Source organism: Oncorhynchus clarkii, chromosome 17, assembly GCF_045791955.1.
Source record: "Oncorhynchus clarkii lewisi isolate Uvic-CL-2024 chromosome 17, UVic_Ocla_1.0, whole genome shotgun sequence".
Lineage (NCBI taxonomy): Eukaryota > Metazoa > Chordata > Actinopteri > Salmoniformes > Salmonidae > Oncorhynchus > Oncorhynchus clarkii.
The window spans coordinates 25220408-25245042 of record NC_092163.1 but is presented as its reverse complement, the minus strand read 5'-3'; the positions used below and the strand labels follow the sequence as shown (position 1 = coordinate 25245042).

The window sequence follows — 24635 nt, the reverse complement described above, 5'->3', positions numbered from 1 at the left end:
ACACATTTCTTTCTGAGAGAACGCTGACTGGACTCGCCATTTTCTAACTTCAAACAAATATTGGAGGCCAGACTGATACGTGAAGTAAGATTGTATTGAATAAAATCACAGCCCAACTCTGGTAATATTGATTTTTCCTTTATAAGAGCTCTTAAAAACAGTATTGACAACGATGAGTGGTAATAAGAGGCAGTGTGTCAAGACGTTGTAAGGCTGGAGGGAGCTTCTTGTCTCTCCCTCTAGGTGGTGATTTTGCCAGGCTGTTTAAGACTGAAGCCTCCACCGGTGAAGCATGGACCATCGCTGCGCTGGGGCAGGATCACCGACTGTCCCACCTGGGCCAGGCTCCTCTCTTTCTCCCTGCGGACACACAAGAGAGTTCCAGGAAATCTGTCACACAGACACATGCAGACGCATTTAAGAGTTGCTCCGTCAACACACGCACACACACACACACACACACACACACACACACACACACACACACACACACACACACACACACACACACACACACACACACACACACACATACACACACACACACACACACACACACGGTAAGGTCGCCCTAAGCTCTAGCTAATTGATTCTCTGGTCGTCTTCCCAGCATTTTTGATTTGAGTAGTTGAGTCTCATCAGTGAATTTCAGAAAAATAAAAATTGTAAAACGTTTAAAAAGTTATATTTTTTCTTATAGAACTATACTAAATACAGTTGCAGTCAGAAGTTTACATACACTTAGGTTGGGGTCATTAAAACTTGTTTTTCAACCACAGAATTGCCCATTATTTTTTATTTTTTTTAATGTAGATATGATTTTTAAGCCGTATCACCCAGCCCTATGTACAAGGGTTGCGAAAATGAAGTGAGTGTCTTTGAATGCATGATCCTAACTGATGATGACCTTCAATGTGAGGTGGGTGATCAGTGATGGCTTCAGACATACTGTACCATAAATTATACAGTTGAAGTCAGAAGTTTACATACACCTTAGACAAATACATTTAAAATCAGTTTCTCACAATTCCTGACAATTAATCCTAATAAAAATCCCCTGTTTTAAGTCAGTTAGGATCACCACTTGTTTCTTAAGAATGTGAAATGTCAGAATAATAGTAGAGAGAATTATTTATTTAAGCTTTTATTTCTTTCACCACATTCCCAGTGGGTCAGAAGTTTACATTCACTCAATATGTATTTGGTAGCATCACCTTTAAATTGGTTACCTTAGGTCAAATGTTTTGGGTAGCCTTCCACAAGCTTCCCACAATAAGTTGGGTGAATTTTGGCCCATTCCTCGTGACAGAGCTGGTGTAACTGAGTCAGGTTTGTAGGCATCTTTGCTCTCACACGCTTTTTCAGTTCTACCCACCATTTTTCTATGAGATTGAGGTCAGGGCTTTGTGATGGCCACTCCAAAAGCTTGACTTTGTTGTCCTTAAGCCATTTTGCCACAACTTTGGAAGTATGCTTGGGGTCATTGTCCATTTGGAAGACCCTTTTGCGACCAAGCTTTAACTTCCTGACTGATGTCTTGAGATGTTGCTTCAATATATCCACAACTTTCCTACTTCATGATGCCATCTATTTTGTGAAGTGCACCAGTCCCACCTGCAGCAAAGCACCCCCACAACATGATGTTGCCACCCCCATGCTTCACGGTTGGGATGGTGTTCATCGGCTTGCAAGCCTCCCCCTTTTTCCTCCAAACATAACGGTGGTTATCATGGCTAAACAGTTCTATTTTTATTTCATCAGACCAGAGGACATTTCTCCAAAAAGTACGATCTTTGTCCCCATGTGCAGTTGTAAACCGTAGTCTGGCTTTATTTTGGCAGTTTTGGAGCAGTAGCTTCTTCCTTGTTGAGCGGCCTTTCAGGTTATGTCGACATTGGACTCATTTTACTGTTGTGGATATAGATACTTTGTACCCATTTCCTCCAGCATCTTCACAGGGTCATTTGCTGTTATTCTGGGATTGATTTGCATTTTTCGCACCAAAGTACGTTCATCTCTAGGAGACAGAAGGCGTCTCCTTCCTTAGCAGTATGACGGCTGCGTGGTCCCATGGTGTTTATACTTGTGTACTATTGTTTGTACAGATGAACGTGGTACCTTCAGGTATTTGGAAATTGCTCCCAAGGATGAACCAGACTTGTGGAGGTCAACAATTATTTTTCTGAGGTCTTGGCTGATTTATTTTTATTTTCCCATGATGTCAAGCAAAGAGGCACTAGGTTTAAAGATAGGCCTTGAAATACATCCACAGGTCCACCTCCAATTGACTCAAATGATGTCAATTAGCCTATCAGAAGCTTTCTTGGGCGCCCTGAAGCCTTCTTCACAACAATTGAACCGCTCTCCTTGAAGTTCTTAAAGATCTGATGAATGGTTGATTTATGTGCAATCTTACTGGCAGCAATATCCTTGCCTGTGAAGCCCTTTTTGTGCAAAGCAATGACCATGGTTGACAGAGGAAGAACAGTGATTCCAAGCACCACCCTTCTTTAGAAGCTTCCAGTCTGTTATTCGAACTCAATCAGCATGACAGAGTGATCTCCAGCCTTGTCCTCGTCAACACTCACACCTGTGTTAATGAGAGAATCACTGACATGATGTCAGCTGGTCCTTTTGTGGCAGGGCTGAAATGCAGTGGAAATGTTTTTTGAATTCAGTTCATTTGCATGGCAAGAGGGACTTTGCAATGAATTGCAATTCATCTGATCAATCTTCATAACATTCTGGAGTATATGCAAATTGACCATCAAACAAACTAAGGCAGCAGACTGTGAAAATTAATATGTGTCATTCTCAAAACATTTGGCCACGACTGTATGTAAACTTCCGACTTCAACTGTATAATTGTGTTTTATGCTTATTGCAGGTTTATAAAACACAGACTAGCCAGCTAGTATAACAGTATTTGGTTAAAATGCTGCAAGCGGTACCCTAATGTCCTGCGACAAACTGAGTATTCATTTTCGCAAATCAATGTTAATTGATACTCTTGTTTTAGTAGTGTCTGCTCTGTGTGCAATTTGAGTAGTTGAAACATAAAAAGGATATTGTTCAAAAAGTTAACTTCTCTATTATAGTAAAATAATGTCTAAATGTGTTTTGGTGTCCAGATGACCGATTCTGTTGGACCAAACCTCAAATACAAATAGCGAGTTGAAACCACTTGTCAGAGAAGATGTGATCTCTGAACTTTGTTGGCGTGAGTGGCATGGGGAGAGGGGCTTGGTGTGTGTGTAAACCAGAGGAAGAGGCAAAGCGAGAGGTTCCACTCTCGCTAAAATCTGTCCAAAATAAGGCCAATGTGTTTCTATGGGCTTATTTTGGACCTAAGCTAGTCACCTGCCTTCCCGCCTTTGTGACAACGACTCCCATTGTTAGGGCGGAGATGTGCAACTCGTCATTATATACAGATCTCTGGTGCAAATGGGAAGGTGCACACAGCGCAGAGGCGTGAAGGAGATGAGACCAAAAATAAAACATGAGAACAAGCAGACATAAACAATCATAAAAATGAAAAATAACAAAACCTTGATTCTTGCGATACAGGCATTTGGAATATCGCACAAAAATATACACTCAAATTAATTTGATATATCACCAAGCCCTACTTGAACAGTTCAATCAGTTTAGATCAGAAACCCCAGAATGAGCTCAAGTGTGATTCACGTGGTTGGTAAGTACTATACCAGGATAATCTTTACCTGCACTGCTGTTCTTTGCGTTTCTGATTGAGGTACTTCTTCTTGATGTTCTGCAGCTCATGGGCCAGTCTCTCAATCTCATACTTGTACTCCTGTGTCTGGGACTCATACATGTTCAGCTCTGATGACAACGCCTGGATGTGGGGGATTAAAAGGACATCTAAAATAAATCAACTTCAAGCAGCAGCATAGGACTAAACTGAAAATGACATAGCAGGGAAAAAGTTACTCTGGGCCTGTGAGCTTGGCTCGCAAGCCTGTGCATGGTCCTGCTGTATCTGAAGTGGCCATTTCTCTTCCAGTGGTCAGAGTTGCTTGGAGGTAGAGAGAGAGAGAGGCAGACAGACAGACGAGGGATGTACAAAAAGAAGATGAAAGGCACAGAGGACCTTGAGCTGTTTTGTCTTCTGCCTCAGTGTCTGCTGGTAGATTTGAAGCTGCTCGGCTGCCTCCGGTCCAGGCTGCCGGGACAGAATGTGCTTCAGCTCCACGTACAGCTTCTCCTTCTCCTGAGCATTTAAGTGGAAGAGAGGGGACGTTAGGCAGCCAAACATTCAGTCAGGGATGGGCTCTTTAAAAACGTGCACACATCCCACTGGGCGCCTCCTTACTAGCTCTCGACCCACCCATTATTTACATATTTGCATACTGTATCTACACCGAGTATATAAAAATTAAGAACACCTGCTCTTTCCATGACATAGAGTGACCAGGTGAATCCAGCTGAAAACTATGATCCCGTATTGATGTCACTTAAATCCACTTCAATCAGTGTAGATGAAGGAGAGGAGACAGGTTAACATTTTACTGCAGTGGGCTAAATCAGTGTCTCTTGGCAGTCTTAAAGAAATCTACTTTGAAACAAAAGTATACACCTCACACACATGGTGAGCCATAAACATGGTGTTTATGGCCTTACAAAAAATAAGACACCTGTATACCATGTCACATATAGAGTTGAAATGTACTTCATTTTTAGTTTGCTTTCTAATATTACACTTTATATATCACAGAGGACTGAAATATATCAAAACTGTTTGACATAGAAACACCAGATTTTCAGCGTAAAAAAATAAATAATGTTTATTAATTTAGAAATTATGAAAAATAAGGCCACTAGGTCAGTTGACTCGAGGAAAGGGTTTTAAAAGAAGGATTTTTAAGCCTCGAAACAATTGAGATATGGATTGTGCATGTGTGCCATTCAGAAGGTGAATGGGCAAGACAAAAGGTTTAAGTGCCTTTGAACGGGGTATGGTAGTAGATGCCAGGCGCACTGGTTTTTGTCTAGAACTGCAACGCTGCTGGGTTTTTCACTCAACCATGTCCCGACAACTTGAGGCTGTTCTGAGGGCAAAAAGGGGGGGGGGGGGGGGGGTTGCAACTTGCAACTCATTATTAGGAAGGTGTTCCTAATGTTTGGTATACTCAGTGTATGCAGTCCATGCTAATTTCTGAAAGTTATGATTAAGAAGTAGTGAAACAATTCTCCCAGGCTTTCATTGATTTCTGCAGTGACCCAACCTACTCCCCGTGGGAGCACCTGGTGTTTGGGTAGCCAACAGGATAAGACAGATTTATCTGGAGTTTACCTGTAATAAAAGCTCTTTCTCCACCACCTCCTCGCTCTTGGTTATCAGACGCCTCTGTAAAGAGTGAATCTTCTGGATCAACTCATAGGTGCTTGGGTCGCTGGCCTGAAGAAAGTCAAATAAGAGGAATTAATGTATAACCCTAAATAGGTTCTCTGGCTATGTCTCACAGAAGCTAGGCCGAAGCATTAAGAAGTTAATGTACTGAAACAGGTCTAAATGTTTTTGAGCCCAAGCACTCACAAAATATGCACACACACACACACACACACACACACACACACACACACACACACACACACACACACACACACACACACACACACACACACACACCTCCAGCCTTCTCCAACGATGTACATTCATAGGATTCTCCAGCTCCTCCTCCAAGGCTCTGCACCTTGTCCTCTCTTTGAGCAGCTCCTTCTGCATGTGGTAAACCTCACGTCTGTCACAAAACCCCAAAAAGGGCATCAAATGTCATGGCATTTCCTCATCACATATTTTATGACCACAAATTCAAGTGGGGCATAGATTGAAAACAGACTTCAATTCCATTATTTTCATTAATCATTAAGGATGTAAAAACATTGGCAAGCCTGTATCAATTCAAATTTTTGTTCATGGCAGATGTCCAGAAAATGCCACTATGGTAACCTTTTGTGGGCTGCAGATATCAACAGGTTCACAATAAAGCAAATTAATGCCGATGAATAAGACAGCAATGTAAACTGAGCAATGCAGAAATATTCCTGCTGCACAGATCTGTGCACTTTTGTACCACAAAAACAATTTAAATAGTGAAATAATGTGAAAAGAAAAGTTATTAAGAATTTTGCATAAATTACAGACATTGATTAGGAGTTTAGTGTGCTGTGCTCTTCGAACGGTGTTGGGTTCTAATTTGAAATATACTTATTCCTGTCACTATATAATAACTTATTGATTACATAACATGTATGATAACTGTTTATCTTTTTTAGCATAGGGGGCAGCATTCGGAACTTTGGATGAAAAGCATGCCCAAAGTAAACTGCCTGCTACTCAGGCCCAGAAGCTAGGATATGCATATAATTGGTAGATTTGGATAGAAAACACTAACGTTTCTAAAACTGTCAAAATAATGTCTGTGAGTATAACAGAACTTATTTGGCAGGCGAAACCCAGATATATATATTTTTTTAGGTGACAGTGTTTTCAATGGGTTTTCTATACGGATCTAGATTTCTAAGGCACTTGCTTGCAGTTCCTATCGCTTCCACTGGATGTCAACAGTCTTTAGAAATTGGTTGATGTTTTCTTTGGGTGATGAAGAAGTATGGCTGTTCAGAACGAGGGTCGAGTCTAGTGTACTGTTGTGGTTGGGGCGCACGACCTGAAAGCTCGCTCCACTTTGTTTTCATCCGGTATTGAACACAGTTTATCCAGTCTTACATTTTATTGATTATTTACGTTAAAAAATACCTAACGTTGTATTAGGAAAGTTGTTTGAAATGTTTGGATCAAGATTACAGGTAACTTATTAGATCATTTGTAGTCATGTTGTGCGAGTTGGAACCAGTGTTTTTCAAATAAATGGACATTTTGGAGATATAACGACGGAATTTATTGAACAAAAGGACCATTTATGATGTTTATGGGACATATTTGAGTGCCAACATGAATTATATCGTTATTTCTGAGTTTTGTGTCGCGCCTTGCGGGGTGAATTATGATTGTCATGTGTTTGTTTGATGGGGTGCTGTCCTCAGATAATTGCATGGTTTGCTTTCACCCTAAAGCCTTTTTGAAATCTGACAAGGTGGCTAGATTAACAAGAAGTTAAGCTTTAATTTGGTGTATTGGACTTGTGAATGTATGAAAGTTAAATATTTCGAATAATTCTTTGGGAATTTCGCGCTCTGCCATTTCACCAGATGTTGTTGAAATGTTCTGGTAGCGGAACCCCTAGCCGTAAAAGGTTATGTTCTGTGTCATTGAAAGGTGAATAAGGAACGTGTATGGAAAGTTAATGAGGGAGGCGAAGGGCAACAGTTAGTCTTTGATAAAGCAGGCCAGCTGCGGAACCAGGGAGGAGCGAGGCATTCGACTTGAGGTCCAAGTCAACAGAAGAAGTGAGAAGAAACCTCTTGGAGGGGGGCCAGAGGGGCCCACCCCAACAACCATCCTACTACAGTCCTATCTCACACACATTCACTTCCACGCCTACAAAGGTTCTAGCATCAGGCAAGGCCATGACTATACCAGTTGAGAGGAACCAAGTTAGTTCCTGCCTAGCAACGTAGATGCATTGGCTATGTAGATGTGCAAGGAGTTGACCCTGCCTAGTAGGTTAGAAATATATGTGCTTGTATCATCAAATGGTTGAATAAATCTAGCTTGAGCTTTCTTCGGTCCAAGTGAAAGTGGTCTCAATCTTCCTCTGTTTCCCTATGTCTCCCCTGCGCTCTGTCTATATCAGCGTCTCCCACCCTCTGTCTCGCCCCCTCACTTTCTTGCTGTCTTGCACTCTCTACCTCTGTCTTTCTCTTACTCCCTCTCTCTCTTCCTCTTTCAATCTCACCTTAAGTCTTCCACATTAGCCACAGTCTTGGCCAGGATGCCCTTCTCCCGTCTGAGTTTCTTGATCTCCATCTTGAGGAGGCGAATGTCCTCCACCCTCTGGTTGTACTGGATCTCTCCCTTGTTCAGCATGGACTGCTGGATCTTGATCTTCTCGTAGAGTAGGGCCAGCTCATCGTTTCGTCGCACCAGCTGAGTGCCCAGGATATCTCGCTCGCTGATCACCTACAAGACGGTGATGGCAAAAGAGCAAACAACAAAAACCTCAGGTTACTTTGATCAAAGACTGTAAAAATACATCTATAAGTACCTAGGTGTCTGGCTAGACTCTAAACTCTCCTTCCAGACCCATATCAAACATCTCCAATCGAAAATCAAATCAAGAGTCGGCTTTCTATTCCGCAACAAAGCCTCCTTCACTCACGCCGCCAAACTTACCCTAGTAAAACTGACTATCCTACCGATCCTCGACTTCAGCGATGTCATCTACAAAATTGCTTCCAACACTCTACTCAGCAAACTGGATGCAGTTTATCACAGTGCCATCCGTTTTGTCACTAAAGCACCTTATACCACCCACCACTGCGACTTGTATGCTCTAGTCGGCTGGCCCTCGCTACATATTCGTCGCCAGACCCACTGGCTCCAGGTCATCTACAAGTCCATGCTAGGTAAAGCTCCGCCTTATCTCAGTTCACTGGTTACGATGGCAACACCCATCCGTAGCACGCGCTCCAGCAGGTGTATCTCACTGATCATCCCTAAAGCCAACACCTCATTTGGCCGCCTTTCGTTCCAGTTCTCTGCTGCCTGTGACTGGAACGAATTGCAAAAATCGCTGAAGTTGGAGACTTTTATCTCCCTCACCAACTTCAAACATCTGCTATCTGAGCAGCTAACCGATCGCTGCAGCTGTACATAGTCTATTGGTAAATAGCCCACCCATTTTCACCTACCTCATCCCCATACTGTTTTTATTTATTTATTTTTCTGCTCTTTTGCACACCAATATCTCTACCTGTACATAACCATCTGATCATTTATCACTCCAGTGTTAATCTGCATAATTGTAATTATTCGCCTACCTTCTCATGCCTTTTGCACACAATGTATATAGACTCCCCTTTTTTCTACTGTGTTATTGACTTGTTAATTGTTTACTCCATGTGTAACTCTGTGTTGTCTGTTCACACTGCTATGCCTTATCTTGGCCAGGTCGCAGTTGCAAATGAGAACTTGTTCTCAACTAGCCTACCTGGTTAAATAAAGGTGAAATAAAAAATAAATAAATAAAACATTTAGAAATAAAACATATTTGTGATATTGGCCCTTTGTGATAACGTATTTGATTATTTTCCATCTAAATGGATACTGGTAGATGACCTGCTAAATGACCTGCTATTTCCTAGAAAGTCACATTTATAGAATGTTTTACTTGGTCTCATACATTCAAAGACAAACCTCATTAGGAAGAAATGAAAAGCTGCACCTCTGTCACATTCTGCAGCCACATCAACACAATGTTTTTTGAACCATGTGATGCGTGACCACCAAGGCATGACAGATCTGCTGGCTGATGAAAACATCTCTCTCCATCCCAGGCCTCTACTGGAAGGGCCTGCCCCTTAATTCAAATCAGCACTATTTTATCGCTATGACAGTACTATTTGTCTCTTTGAATGGGCAGTGAGTTCTCAGTGAAAGCAGGCAGCCACCTTTCCACCCCTCTCTCTGTCCCTTACCTGATCCAATTCTTTCTTCTGTCTGAGCCGCTCAGCATCAGCGTCGGATATGATCTTGAGCAGCTTTCTCTCCTCGGCCTCCTGGTTGTCGATAAACTGCTTAGTCTCCTGAGCCTGCTGCTTCATTTTCTGGAGCTCGGCCTATGGGAGGAATGGAAAGACGGCCTATACTTAAAATTTGAATTTGAAAATGAGGTAAATGAGGGGTAAAGAAAAAGAAAACACTTTGGGCCTTGGTCAAAAGTTGTGCACTATAAAAGGGAATTAGGTGCCATTTGGAATGCAGCATTTGCTTCAAGAAGGCAGGATGGGTGTCACCCTGGTGGTGAGGGTGTCATCCTGGTGTGATTGAAAGAGTTAAAGCAGGTTGGTGTTAATATTTGAGTAAAACAAAATGCTCAATGACTAGTTACACCAATGGGTTCCCAGACTAAAAAGTACATTTGCACAGTAGTTACTTCAGCCACTCACACAGTGAGCACGGCATAGTAAATTACCTTCAGAGCCTCCTTCTCTTTCTCCACTCGCTGGAACTCCAGGTGCTCCTTGACCAGGGCAGACTCTTTGCTGTTGATCTCCTCCCTTAGCTGGTCAATCTGATGGTTCATGATCTTCAGTTTCCTCTTCATCTCTGTAATCTCATCCTGAAAGAGAGGGCGGAGAGTGAATGAGTGAGTCGACAGACCGGACAATCACCTGCCTGCCTGTCCACACGACTGACTACTCCTATGTAAATCCAACCTGGGCTTCGATGAGGTTCTTGCTGTAGAGGTTCCGATCAGATCGGACCGCCTCATAGAGGTTCTGCTGCTGTTTTAGCTTGGTCTCTGCCTCTGCAATCTTCTTCTTGTACTCAAAGATCTGCATCTCCCTCATTTTAATGTCCTCCATGTGTTGGAGCACCTGTGGAAGAAAAGAACAGAGAGAACAAAAAATCATCCCAAGAGGGGGTTTAGTTTGGGACTTAATATAAGACTTGGGCTTACGTAACCAGAAGCTGATAGCTAAGTGTTTATAAAAGACAACCTAGACACAATACCGGCTTGTTGTAGTCCTAAATTATAAACTGTAATGTTCAAATTTTCTCCACATGTAACGATGTTTAGTCTGTTGCAACACACGTCGCATATCACATTATCTCGTCTTCTGTGTTGAAATCCTAATTGATAAACTGCAATATTCAAATGGAGTTCCCTCCCATTTTCTCTGCTTCATCAACATTAATGATAGTGCTACATTACTGGTACAGTATGTAACTGAGCCTAAATCCCTGGGGCTGTTATGTATCCAACGTGGATTTAGGATCAGCTATGCCCTTTAGATCACAACGAATAAGACCTGCCAGCACTCTGGGCACCTCATTGATAAGCATTGTGTAATTCTCACACTAAATATCTACGTCACCCATTTCTGAAAACCCATTACTTATAAAAAAACATTTGAGATTCATAAACTTGGCGTACACCATACATACGCATGTTTCTCACTATAAAATCAGCCCCGTCCTAAAACTGTGTGCATGTGAATGAGCATTATTTGTCCGCCAGGAAAACTTTCAGCTTTTATGGTGATTAATAACACCCTATTTTCTGTATAATTTGGACGTATACTGAAATTAAGCCAGAACAGTTTCACCAAAAACAAGCAATGGCACATTTTATCAAATGTTTTGGAAGTGTTACCACAATGTTTTCATCTTTGGGGATTTCTATTGGAAAAGCAGTTTCTGCCTATCTTCATACTGTACTGTCTTTGTCGTTACTAATAGATGTACGAGATACCATATCCAGTCAAAGGGATGGCTAAATCTTGAAACTCCTTTTGTCACCACAGATTTAAGTAAAGCGGCTTTTAACTGCTTGGTCTTGTCATGGCAGGGCATCCTTGTAAAAGAGTCCTTGGTCTCAATGGAACTACCCTGCCTAAATAAAGGTTCAATAATTCCTATTTATCAATTAGATTGCAAATATAAAGTAAATAGATGTTCGCTCTTCTTAGTAACGACAAAAAGCATTTGTTTTGTCATTATGTTTTTCTGTTGTTGTTGTTTTATGAACAGCGTGTCAACCTAACCATTCCTCATTTGCACAAAGTACTTACTTGCCTGCTTGCAATGCAATAATTACTATAAGTAGCAAGAAGTTGTGCTTTGGATGGTCTGAACTTTGCGTGGAGGTAAGCACATTCTCCAGGCAAGTTCAGTTTTTATAAATGCACTGAAAACGGGTGCATGTTATGTTTTGCACGCAAAATATAATATTTTGTACATATGCAGCGTTTATAAATGAGGCCCCTGGTCTCTCCACTCATCCCTGAGCTATCTTAGTGCACCTTGTGTGTGAGGTCGCTGGCCTCGTTGATATAGCGGTCACGCTCCTTCTCTAGCTGGTAGATGATCTTGCGCTGCTTCTGGGCCTCGTCGCGGTAGTTCATGATCTCCTGGTCCAGGTTCTTCTTGGACTGCTCATGGAGCTTCACTACATTCAGCTGCTTCTCCGTGGCATTAGCTGCCTTGATCATGTTCTACAATGTACACACACACGTGCATGCAAACACGCTCAAAACAAACACACACACACACAAATGTACATGCACAAACGAACACAGACACTTTAACAATGAGTTATGAGCAGATGAGAGTGTGCTTGGTGCACATTTGTCACATTAAGATGTGTCTAATGAAACAAATCATGCTAAACAAGACCTGCAACATGATAGGCTATGCACATAATGTCATGTAGTAGTAGGTGCTGGCAATGCCGGGGTTGTCGGTTTGATTTCTGCACTGGATGTTTGTCACTGTCAATGTTGACAGTTCTGCAAGTTGCTTCAAATAAAAGTGTCTGCTAAATTATATTATTCTCTACATACCTTGTTCAGGATGTCTCTTTCCCGCACCAGTTCGTCAATGCCTTTCTTGTCAATCTCCATCTGCTTTTTGGAGGACTCCATTTCTGTTCACAACACATGGTTCATGTTTTTGAGTGAGAGAGAATGACAGAAATTCTGTATACATAATTGATGTACCTTGCACACAAACCCCATCACAACGTAACCACTTCATTTAATATTTTCAGAGTTACTAAAAGGTAAGAAAAAATGGCATCTTCCTGTCAAAAAGAGTGCATTTGGCCTCCCGAGTGGAGCAGCGGTCTAAGGAACTGCATCGCAGTGCTAGAAGCGTCACTACAGATCCGGGTTCAATCCCGGGATATGTCGCAGCCGGCCGTGACCGGGTGACCCAGCTGTACGGTGCTTCCTCCGACACATTGGTGCAGCTGGCTTCCGGATTAAGCGGGCAGTGTGTCAAGAATCAGTGCGGCTTGGCGGGGTCATGTTTCGGGGGACGCAAGACTCTCGACCTTCGCCTCTCCGAGTCCGTATGTGAGTTGCAGCGATGGGGCAAAACTGTAACTGCCAATTGGATATCACGAAATTGGGGAGAAAAAGGGGTAAAAAGTAAAAAGTGCTTTTGACAGAGCAGAGGAGTGTTGAAGTGTCAACCCAGGTATTTGTGTGTCTCCAAATCAAATTTTATTGGTCACATACACATAGTTAGCAGATGTTAATGCGAGTGTAGCGAAATGCTTGTGCTTCTAGTGCGATCGTGCAGTAATATCTAACAAGTAATCTAAAAATGTCAAAACAACTACCTTATACACACAAGTGTAAAGGAATGAACAAGAATATGTACATAAAAATATATGGATGAGCGATGGCCGAACGGCAAAAGCAAGATGCAGTATACGGAATAGAGTACAGTATATACATATGAGATGAGTAATGTAGGGTATGTAAACATTATATAAAGTGGCATTGTTTAAAGTGACTAGTGATACATTTATTACATCTATTTTTTAATTATTAAAGTGGCTAGAGATTTGAGTCAGCATGTTGGCACCAGCCACTCAATGTTAGTGATGGCTGTTTAACAGTCTGATGGCCTTGAGATAGAAGCTGTTTTTCAGTCTCTCGGTCCCAGCTTTGATGCACCTGTATTGACCTCGCCTTCTGGATGATAGCGAGGTGAACAGGCAGTGGCTCGGGTGGTTGTTGTCCTTGATGATATTTTTGGCCTTCCTGTGACATCGAGTGGTGTAGGTGTCCTGGAGGGCAGGTAGTTTGCCCCCGGTGATGCGTTGTGCAGACCTCACTACCCTCTGGAGAGCCTTGCGGTTGTGGGCGGAGCAGTTGCCGTACCAGGCGGTGATATAGCCCGACAGGATGCTCTCGATTGTGCATCTCTAAAGGTTTGTGAGTGTTTTTGGTGACAAGCCAAATTTCTTCAGCCTCCTGAGGTTGCGCCTTCTCCTGTTGCGCCTTCTTCACCACTCTGTCTGTGAGGGTGGACCATTTCAGTTTGTCCATGATGTGTACGCCGAGGAACTTAAACTTTCCACCTTCTCCATTACTGTCCTGTCGATGTGGATAGGGGGGTGCTCCCTCTGCTGTTTCCTGAAGTCAACGATTATCTCCTTTGTTTTGTTGACGTTGAGTGTGAGGTTATTTTCCTGACACCACACTCCGAGGGCCCTCACCTCCTCCCTGTAGGCCGTGTCGTCGTTGTTGGTAATCAAGCCTACCACTGTAGTGTCGTCTGCAAACTTGATGATTGAGTTGGAGGCGTGCATGGCCACGCAGTCATGGGTGAACAGGGAGAACAGGAGAGGGCTGAGAACGCATCCTTGTGGGGCCCCAGTGTTGAGGATCAGCGGGGTGGAGATGTTTCCTACCCTCACCACCTGGGGGCGGCCCATCAGAAAGTCCAGGACCCAGTTGCACAGGGCGGGGTCGAGACCCAAGGTCTCGAGCTTAATGACAAGTTTGGAGGGTACTATGGTGTTAAATGCTGAGCTATAATCGATAAACAGCTACATAGGTATGCCTACATAGGTATGCCTCCTGTCCAGATGGGTTAGGGCAGTGTGCAGTGTGATTGTGATTGCGTCGTCTGTGGACCTATTTGGGAGGTAAGCAAATTGGAGTGGGTCTAGGGTGTCAGGTAGGGTGGAGGTGATATGATCCTTGACTAGTCTCTCAAAGCACTTCATGATGACGGAAGTGAGTGCTACAGCGCAATAGTTGTTTAGCTCAGTTACCTTAGCTTTCTTGGGAACAGAAACAATGATGGCCCTCTTGAAGCATGTGGAAACAGCAGACTGGGATAGGGATCAATTGAATATGTCCATAAACACACCAGCCAGCTGGTCTGCGCATGTTCTGAGGACGCGGCCAGGGATGCCGTATGGGCCGGCAGCCTTGCGAGGGTTAACACGTTTAAATGTTTTACTCACGTTGGCTGCAGTGAAGGAGAGCCCGCAGGTTTTGGTAGCGGGCCTTGTCAGTGGCACTGTATTGTCCTCAAAGTGAGCAAAGAATTTGTTTAGTTTGTCTGGGAGCAAGACATTGGCGAGTAGTATACTCGGAAGCGGTGTAGGATGTGCCCATCTACGGAGCCTGACCAGAAGACCCTTCTGCGGTGCGGTTGTTTTGGGTTGCCTACTGGGATCCGATCCATTATCCTGGGTGGTGGTCCAAACAGAGGATCCGCTTCAGGAAAGTCGTATTCCTGGTCGTAATGTTGGTAAGTTGACGTTGCTCTTATATCCAATAGTTCTTATATCCAATAGTCCCGGCCATATGTAATAAGACTTAAGATTTCCTGGGGTAACAGTGTAAGAAATAATACATAAAAAAACAAAATACTGCATAGCTTTCTAAGAACGCCAAGTGAGGCGACCATCTCTGTCAGTGCCATCATTCAGGGATGGCGGCTACAAATGCATCCCGGCATGCATTTGTGTGGGCGTGTATCCGTGTTGGTTTAGTTCTGCATGTGTGTGCATGTTGAAATCAAATAAAATGTTATTTGTCACTTGCCGAATATAACAGGTGTAGACTTTAACGTGAAAAGCTTGCTTACGAGCCCTTCCCAAAGATGCAGAGTAAATAAAAAATATAAAATAGTAACACAAGAGGAATAAAATACACAAGAATGGAGCTATATACAGGAAGTACCAGTACCAGATCAATGTGCAGGGGTATGAGGTATTTGAGGTAGATACCCACATGAAGGCAGGGTAAGTGACTAGGCATCAGGATAGATAACAATAAACTAAAGAACAGAGTAGCAGCAGCATATGATGAGTGTAAAGGTGTGTGTATATGTGTGCATGTGTGGTGTTGTGTGAGTGTGTATATAGTGTGTATTTATTGTCTTGTGAGTGTGCATAGTGTGTGTGTATCCTTGCCTCTCTCCAGGCCAGCGATCTGGTTTTTCAGCATGTCCCTCTGCTGCTCCACTTCCAACTTCTGATCCTCCGTCTGTCGGAACTTCCGCTGAGTGGCCTCTCTCATCTTTGTTAGTTTGGCAATCTCCTGACGCATCTGATTCACCTCCTCCTCCTTCATCTGAGGAGGTGGGAACAAAAGGAGGGAGGAAGAGAGATGAGAAGAGCGAGAGAAAGAGAGAGGGGGTGGGGGGTCAGAGAGAGAGAGAGAATAGGTATTTATTGTGTTGCTGACATTAGGGCTCCTGTCCAATTTTCGTTGTCTCCCACGCCTCAGCCAGCTTGTCCAGCGCCCATGCCGTGGCCGGCCCGCCAAGCTCGCCCAGGTGGTACGCCGGGTGCCGCCCCTAGAGGGGGAGTACTGTCACGCTTGCTCCCGCTCCCCCTCTCGAGCGCCAGGCTGCCCTTCATTACGCACGCCTGTCACCATCATTATGCAATATTGGACTCACCTGGACTCCATTGCTTTGTTGATTACACCCTCGACATCTGTCTGCTCCTCAGTTTGTTCCCTGTGTCAGCATTGATGTCGTTATTTTTGCCCCTGTCCAGACGCGGCTCCTGTTCTGTTTCATGTCCGTGTTTCATTAAATGTTTACTCCCTGTACCTGCTTCTCGTCTCCAGCGTCGATCCTTACACTCCTACTTTGCCACACTTTGTGAATATGGGCCCATATGTGCTGCCTTGCAATGGTGTGCGAAAAACAGCCAAAAAACAACCATGGGGTCCCATGATTAATATAAGGTTTTACTGGAATGATGTTTCGATCAACAGTAGGCAGCACTTTGTGAGGGCTCTCTATTGGTTTCTGTCATATGTGGAGCTTCACACACACACACACACACACACACACACACACACACACACACACACACACACACACACACACACACACACACACACACACACACACTGGGTGTTTGTGAGCTTTACCTTAAGGTCAGATGCCCTTTGCTGTGTGTCAAGAGAGAGCTGCTCCAAACTCAGGGCATTCTGTTCATTCTCCTGCTGGAGTTTGGTGTTTCTCACTTGCAGTTGCTCCAGCTCCTTTGTGGCCCGCTCATTGAGAATCTGCGAGGGGACAAACGGCACAAATCAAATCACACATTAAATCTAATCCCCCTAAAGCATACATGTAAAAGTTGTATTCCATGTGTACGACTGGCACCATCTCTCAAGTTGGTGTTCCCTCGCCAGCCCATCTGTGAAAAGATTGGAGGATGGAGGGGAAGGGAGAGGACCGGTGGACAGGGAAGGGTGGGTGGGACATCATCCCTGGTCATGGCCTCACCTTCTGCTCCCGCAGCTGCTGCTCCAGCCTCTGCTGCTCCTCTTTGCTGCGCTGGCTCTGCAGGTTCAGCACTTTAATGTCCGACTGCTTGGTGTCCAGGTCTGTGTGCAGCTGCTTCACTTCCTTCTCCAGCTTCTCCTTCCGCCGTGTCTCCCGCGAGCACTCGTTCTGACGGACCTGAATGTCTTGCTGGAGCTATGTTGGACAGAATATAGGATAAAAACAATGTTGTTACTAGCAAGTATTTTGACAGAAAGCAGGCACTGGAGTGGATTTACTATATAATAAGGCCCCAGTTAATTTAGGGCTGGATGTGCCAAGACTTGTGGACACACTGTACAGCAAATAAAGCCTACTGGTTTATTTGCAACCAAATGGGAATGAGGACTGAAATTATAAACAATTACAGAGTCAGGATCCAGACAACTACCAAGTGTATGGCCATAATACCTACCTAATAACTAATGCCTTACCTGCCAGTTAAGTGAAGGTAAAGCAAATGCACCACATACATTTTTTAAAAATGGTGATGTTGAGTTTCTGCATTACCTGAGATATGGTTTCCATCGCCTTTTCTTTTTGAACCTCCATCTCTTGTTGACTGGCGGTGGCCTTTGTTAGATTCTTTCGCAGTGTCACCACTTCCGTAAGCAGTTCATCTCTTTCCTTGGTTAGTTCCTCTTTGATTTTCAGCAGATCATTTACACTGAAAAACAAATTAGATTTCAGTTGAAACTCCTCTAATGTTATCGTTATCTAGAGATGTAGGCAGTGCTTAATTTGTAGGCTGAGGATCCGTAGGTAACCGCCCCTTCCCGTCACCATGAAAATATCATGTTCTGTGGTGTTTTTTGTCTTACAGTAACTTTATACTAGGCTATTATATTTGGCATTATGTGATCTTGCAGATATTGATTCAGCTTTGATTGACCTTTATCAAACGAGCACTATATTCTCCAGAGTAGTCTGTTCTCTACGAGTAGACCAGAGACTATGTGTAAATAGAGAATCCTACACATCCATAGAAGCACATCCACTCTATGCCATATTTGCATCGTGGCATAGAGTAGCCTAGAGCAGAAGCGTTTCTTGCACACAAAAATGTCCTTTTATAAGTGCATTTCATGCAATTCTACATCGTTTGACATAACTTTTTTTTGGACCACAGAAATTACCGATATGACAGGCTACTCTGACATTGACAAACTGAGATCAATATAAACGACTGAGCCACCGAATGATGAAGATAGGCTAGTGGATGTGCACTCACCAGTAATGGCCGATGCGCTCGTGCCATTATCTCTCAAGATACTTTGTAAAATAGTGTTGTCCCCCTAGAGTCATTATACTGAACTTGTATTTCAATTACAATACTCATAATAGGGCCTATTTATATTTTTATGATGAAGTGCAATGCTGGCGAGATGGAAGGTTACAGACACATGTCTATCAGAGCAGAGAGATCACAAAAATAGAATCTCAATGTAGTTCTGTGAGAGATACAGGTGCATGCTTCTCTCTCTCACCACAGCAATGGACAAGGGTTGGTCCCAAAACATAGGCTACAATGTTGTACAAACTTAAACCCGGACCCAGCCCAACACGAATCAATTCTCAGAATAAGTGCAGGCTGAAAATCTAAGTTTTTCCGTAACGTTTTTTAGGGGGCAGGAGAATTAACGTTGAGGCAACTTGATATAGCCTAACTAGGATATTTTTATTTTTACATTGCAAATAGAGGAAATGTTTGTCATGCCATGAGGTACCGGATCCAGGCAAAGAGGTGCCAAAACGAAGCAGTCCAAAACTGCGGGATCTTGTTCCGGCAGGATTCGGCTCAAATTAAGCATTGCATGTAGGCCTTCAGGTATGACAATAATCTCTAGTGAATTGGTTAATTCAAAGGAAGTGGACAATTTACAGTGTGAGTGTGCACAACTCAACTCACCCATGTTCTTGACCCACGGACAAGCCAGCACCTTGTTCAACAAGTTTTGTTAGATTTGAAATTTCATGTTTCAATGTTTGAATTGTCTCTTTTGCTCTGAGCTCTTTATCGTGGGCTGCATCAACCATTTTCCAAGCCTTTTCTATTTCCTAAAAGAAAAAAAAGTGTTCAATTGTACAGTATGGCCATATTACTATGACAAATGTGGGACATGTTGAAACAAAGCACAACTCTAAAACACTGCTCTATTCTGCTCAAAATGAAGTGTGAATATTTTACTCCATAATAGCCTACAAGAGATTATTGGCAACAACACTAATGACAACCTTCGTCCTAACCTTAGGCTGTAGGCCTATTACACATCTCTGCATCTACTCATGTTTTCACCATAAAAGGCCTACCTTCTTCAGAGAAGTTATAGTTGTTTGATCTTCCTGGGACAACTTCAGTGCAGTAGCAACTTTTACTGAATTGGACACTATCTCTGCATTCAGCTCCCTGCATTTTGTCATCAGCCTCTTCTCGCTCTCGTGGGACTTCTTCAGGGCATTGGTCAGTTTCTCATATTCAACCCGGAATTTGTCCAGGCTCTTGTCTCCCACCAGCTCATCGAGAACCTCCTGGAACTCCTTCTCCAGTGATTCAAAACTGTTCTCATCTGCTTCTGGCTTTTGACCTTTATCCTGGGAAAGGACACACAAACTGCAATCAAGCACTTGTCAAATCTGAGAGAGTAAGCTAATTGCAAGGCACTGAAATTGACACATTATGTTCTCTGTATGGTTTCACTCCTGCAATAACTACTGTAGCTGATCTGTTTTCTATTCATCTTATGTGTGTGTATCTGTTGCAGTTGATCTTGTTTTTTGCCCTGACTATACTACACATGACCTGATTGTGACAATAAAGATATATTGATTCTTAACTGTCACTAATTACTATAAGCCTACTATAGAAATGCAGTGACATGAATAAAAATTATTGGACGAAAAATAAAGTTAACGAAGAAATATTGACAGTTCTGCAACGTTAACATACTGCAATCCCGAACCAGTATCTATCTATCTGTGCGTTAGAGACCTCTCGCCCAGAAAGCTGATTCAAACTCCCATTCACCAGCGCTGTATGCGTTTGTATGCGCTGTATGAGTTAATTTACTCGTTATGACCGGTATGTACTGTCATTGGAGGTGCTGAAAAGGCATTGCTTGTCAATTTTTTATGTAGACCTTTTTTTGGAAGTGCATACCGGCCTTAAATAAATATAGTTGCTCCACGAAACTTCATATTTGGCGATCAACGAAAGTATTTTGAATTAGGCCGAACGCTTACAGAGCTGCCGCTGGTGAATGGAGTTTGAATCGGATTGAGAGCTTTCTGCACACACAGTGTACAGACAGTCACGATACAGTAGGTGATTATTCACTCGTCACCAACTAGACGCCAGAAAACCGACTGAAGTTTTCCAACAAGAAAGCCTTGTGTTTGTTATCCTTTGCTAAATGTTTTTCTGGGGTGTCCACTAATGAATACTACCCAGCGGAAGACAAAGTTAGCTAACGTACAGTAATTTAGCACCTGTTGCACTGTTGCTTTTGTTTTGGCAAAACAAAACGTAGCGTTTAGCTATCTAGCTAGCTATACAAACCAGCACAACTTACCTCCATGTTTCCTGTCCCGTTAGTCAAAAGCGCTTAGTTATAATACACAAGATTGTTATTTCCAAATGTCTGCGACTCATTTGTTAGGACACTGACAGCTCCAGTAGCTAAGCTAGCTCTCTGCATGTTGTTCATTCATACACTCCAAGGAAACGCGTCCCGTTACCAGGCAACGACTGCCCATTCTCTGGGTTCGCGCAGGTGTGGCATGAAGATGATGACTTGAGCCTGCCCTGGGACAAAATTACTTTAATACGTTTCAACTAATTTCACTTTGTATTATAATTTTTTTTAAATTATGAACAAGCACTCATTGTAGCTTAGAAATATGTAAGTTTTTTTTTTACCGTGGTAAAACGTTTATTTGATATTCAATATTCGCCGGACATTCGAGCATTCAAAGGTACAGACCTCAGATTAAGCTCTTCATGAAGGGAAAAAAAGTGTACATTATTGCTCAGGTCTTATTTTCCCAATTCTGAACCGAGCTTGTAATAACATGGCTACGGTGTACGCATAAGTCAATGCACCTATACTGAACTAAAAAACACAATATGCATCAATTTCAAAGATTTCACTTGAGTTACAGTTCATATAAGGAAATCATTCAGTTAAAATAAATTCATTAGGCCCTAAACTATGGATTTCTGGGAATACAAATATGCAACTGTTGGTCACATATACCTTAAAAGAAAAAGGAAGCCATGTGGATCAGAAATAAAAATGTCAGTATCTGGTGTGACCACCATTTGCCTCATGCAGTGCAACACATCTCCTTTGCATAGAGTTTATCAGGATGTTGATTGTGGCCTGTGGAATGTTGTCCCAATCCTCTTCAATGGCTGTGCAAAGTTTCTGGATATTGGCGGGAACTGGAACACGTTGTCCTACACGTCAATCCAGAGCATCCCAGACATGCTCAATGTGTGACATGTCTGGTGAGTATGCAGGCCATGGAAGAACTAAGACATTTTCAGCTTCCAGGAATTGTGTACATATCCTTGCGACATTGTGCCATGCATTATCATACTGAAATATGAGGTAATGGCGGCGGATGAATGGCACGACAATGGGCCTCGTCACGGTATCTCTGTGCATTTAAATTGCCATCGATAAAATGCAATTGTGTTCGTTGTCCATAGCTTATGCCTGCCAATACCATAACCCCACCGCCACCATGGGGCACTCTGTTCACAATGTTGACATCAGCAAACCGCTCACTCACACAACGCCATACACGTGGTCTTTGGTTGTGAGGCCGGTTGGGCATTGTGTTTTGTGACAAAACTGCACATTTTAGAGTGGCCAGCACAAGGTGCACCTGTGTAATGATCATGCTGTTTAACAAGCTTCTTGATATTCCACACCTGTTAGGTGGATGGATTATCTTGGCAAAGGAGAAATGTTCACTAACAGGGATGTAATCAAATTTGTGCACAAAATTTCAGAGAAATAAGCTTACATTTCAATAACCCTTTGACCACATCACCCTAGCCTTTGACAGGGAAGAGAACATTTAAGCTAAGTGCAGTAAAAAAAAAATGATTTTCCAGTGTTTTATATATATTTCCACGCTATGAGGTTGGAATAATACTGTGAAATTGTGAAAGTGATGATAATCCCTTTTAGTGTAAGATATGTTTGAAAGCCTGTGACAGCACCAGGCAGTAATTAGACAATAGACCAATAAGAAAGAAAATTCCTAACCTCTCTGCCAATGACAGCTAGTTTTCAGTTTTCCGCTTCCCACTCAGACCACTCCCAGACAGTCTTAGTGAAATTCTTGCTTGAGAAATTGATCTTTGCTTAGATGATATTTTAGTTAATTTTTGACAATTTTAATGGAAAACAATCACAGTAAGGTACTTCCTTGTTACCTAGAAATGATTTGATATTGATATAAAATGGCTGCATTTTTTCTTAAATGACTTGCCTAGTAAAATAAAATTGCACACTCCCTCAAATTGAGACATCTGTGGCATTGTGTTTTGTGACAAAACTGCACATTTTAGAGTGGCCTTTTATTGTCCCCAGCACAAGGTGCACCTGTGTAATGACCATGCTGTTTAACAAGCTTCTTGATATTCCACACCTGTCAGGTGGATGGATTATCTTGGCAAAGGAGAAATGCTCACTAACAGGGATGTAATCAAATTTGTGCACACATTTTCAGAGAAATAAGCTTTTTCTGCAAATGAAACATTTCTGGGATCTTTTATTTGATGAAACATGAGACCAACACTTTACATGTTGCATTTATATTTCAGTGTAGTTAGGGACCGTCAACAAAGTGCAAGATCACAATATTACATTTAAATAACCCTGTGACCACATCACCCTAGCCTTTGACAGGGAAGAGAACATTTAAGCTAAGTGCAGTAAAAAATGAGATTTTCCAGTGTTTTATATATATTTCCACACTATGAGGTTGGAATAATACTGTGAAATTGTGAAAGTGATGATAATCCCCGTTTAGTGTAAGATATGTTTGAAAGCCTGTGACAACACCAGGCAGTAAATTAGTCAATAGACCAATAAGAAAGAAAATTCCAAACCTCTCTGCCAATGACAGCTAGTTTTCAGTTTTCCGCTTCCCACTCAGACCACTCCCAGACAGTCTTTGTGAAATTCTTGCTTGAGAAATTGCTCTTTGAACTATTTTAATAGAAAACAATCACAGTAAGGTACTTCCTTGTTACCTAGAAATTATTTGATATTAATATAAAAATGGCTGCATTTGGCCCTTTAAGTTTTAAAGTAAATGTCCTGCTATTCTACACATTTTGCCATGTTGCGTAGAGAAAATGTTGTAGTTTTAAAGCAAGTTTTCTGCAATTCTACACATTTTGTCATGGGGATTTTTGCAGTTTTAAGGCTAATTTCCTGAAATTCTACACATTTTGCCATGACTATTGCCCTGTTAATATGATATCTGAGTAAGAGTGAGTAGCAAAATCAATGGGGGCCCGCTGGAAGTCAGGGCCGCTGGGCACATGCCCTTCATGCTTGGTCGGTAATTCGGACATGATTAGATAGCTGGCTAGACTAACTTAACATTTCATATTTTTTTAGCAGACATGGGCTAATTAAGTGACTGATGCACAACCACATTTTTAAATTGCACCTTGTGTATTCTATTATTCTAACTCTCAAGAGTAAGTTGAGACCTTGACTGAGTTCCGCTTATATCGCTTATATGTCTATGGCCAGCCCTGACATCGCCTAGAAACTTCAAACCAACTTTAAACTGTTCAGAAGGGAGAGACACATGCTGCACATCCTTTGTTCTTATTTCATAAGAATTTTTATATTAAAAGTTTGGCTTTACATTTTTGTAAATGTGATATTGAATTTTTCTATTTTTTATAAATTTGGGGTATTGTGTGTAGATTAATGGGGGGGGGGGGGGACAATTTAATCCATTTTAGAATAAGGCTGTAACGTAACAAAATGTGAAAAAACTCAAGGGGTCTGAATACTTTCCGAATGCACTGTATAAAACAGATATTTAGAATTCAATCTTGTCTTCGTTTTACACATTTGAAGATTTCAAATGGCTTTCTGTGTAGAAGATAAACTGGACAAAAACAGCGTTACTGTTGCTTATTGAAGCGGCCAAGAAAGTACCGCAGTAAAAAAACAAATTGGGGATATTGGTTTGATATTCGGAGTTAGCTCGTCAATACCTTTTTGACGGGCGGTTTTAAGATGATTAGGGTGAATTATCTAGAATCAGATGATGATAGAAAGCAAGGTACAGCCTTTTAACCCCCACAATAATTACGTTTAAAAATGTGATTGTTTATTTGTAATTGATTTTATGTAAA

At 42.2% G+C, this 24635-nt stretch overlaps 1 protein-coding gene across 1 annotated transcript; it reads right to left on the bottom strand.

Moving 5' to 3' along the window:
* Positions 1 to 233: 233 nt before the first annotated feature.
* Positions 234 to 23834, bottom strand: LOC139369374 (cilia and flagella associated protein 58). The gene is made up of 18 exons (XM_071108656.1): positions 23725 to 23834; positions 19550 to 19850; positions 19149 to 19297; positions 17750 to 17906; positions 17201 to 17395; positions 16843 to 16980; positions 15870 to 16029; positions 12490 to 12572; positions 11950 to 12141; positions 10360 to 10521; positions 10116 to 10262; positions 9619 to 9759; positions 7878 to 8101; positions 5651 to 5762; positions 5315 to 5419; positions 4112 to 4231; positions 3723 to 3856; positions 234 to 360 (listed from the first exon to the last, which is right to left on the bottom strand). Exons 1-18 carry the CDS (start codon positions 23832 to 23834, stop codon positions 240 to 242), a joined length of 2751 nt encoding a protein of 916 aa, XP_070964757.1. The 3' UTR covers positions 234 to 239.
* Between the last annotated feature and the right edge of the window lie 801 nt (positions 23835 to 24635).

What these genes read in the sequence shown, in the direction of transcription:
- LOC139369374 (XM_071108656.1), bottom strand. Translation starts at nt 23,834, where the DNA reads ATGTCCGAATTACCGACCAAGCATGAAGGGCATGTGCCCAGCGGCCCT. An exon ending in AGAACCTCATCGAAGCCCAG is followed by an intron (nt 10,263 to 10,359) that starts GTTGGATTTACA and finishes CCTCTCTTTCAG; the next exon opens with GATGAGATTACAGAGATGAA. An exon ending in AGAAGAAAGAATTGGATCAG is followed by an intron (nt 8,102 to 9,618) that starts GTAAGGGACAGA and finishes ACCGTCTTGTAG; the next exon opens with GTGATCAGCGAGCGAGATAT.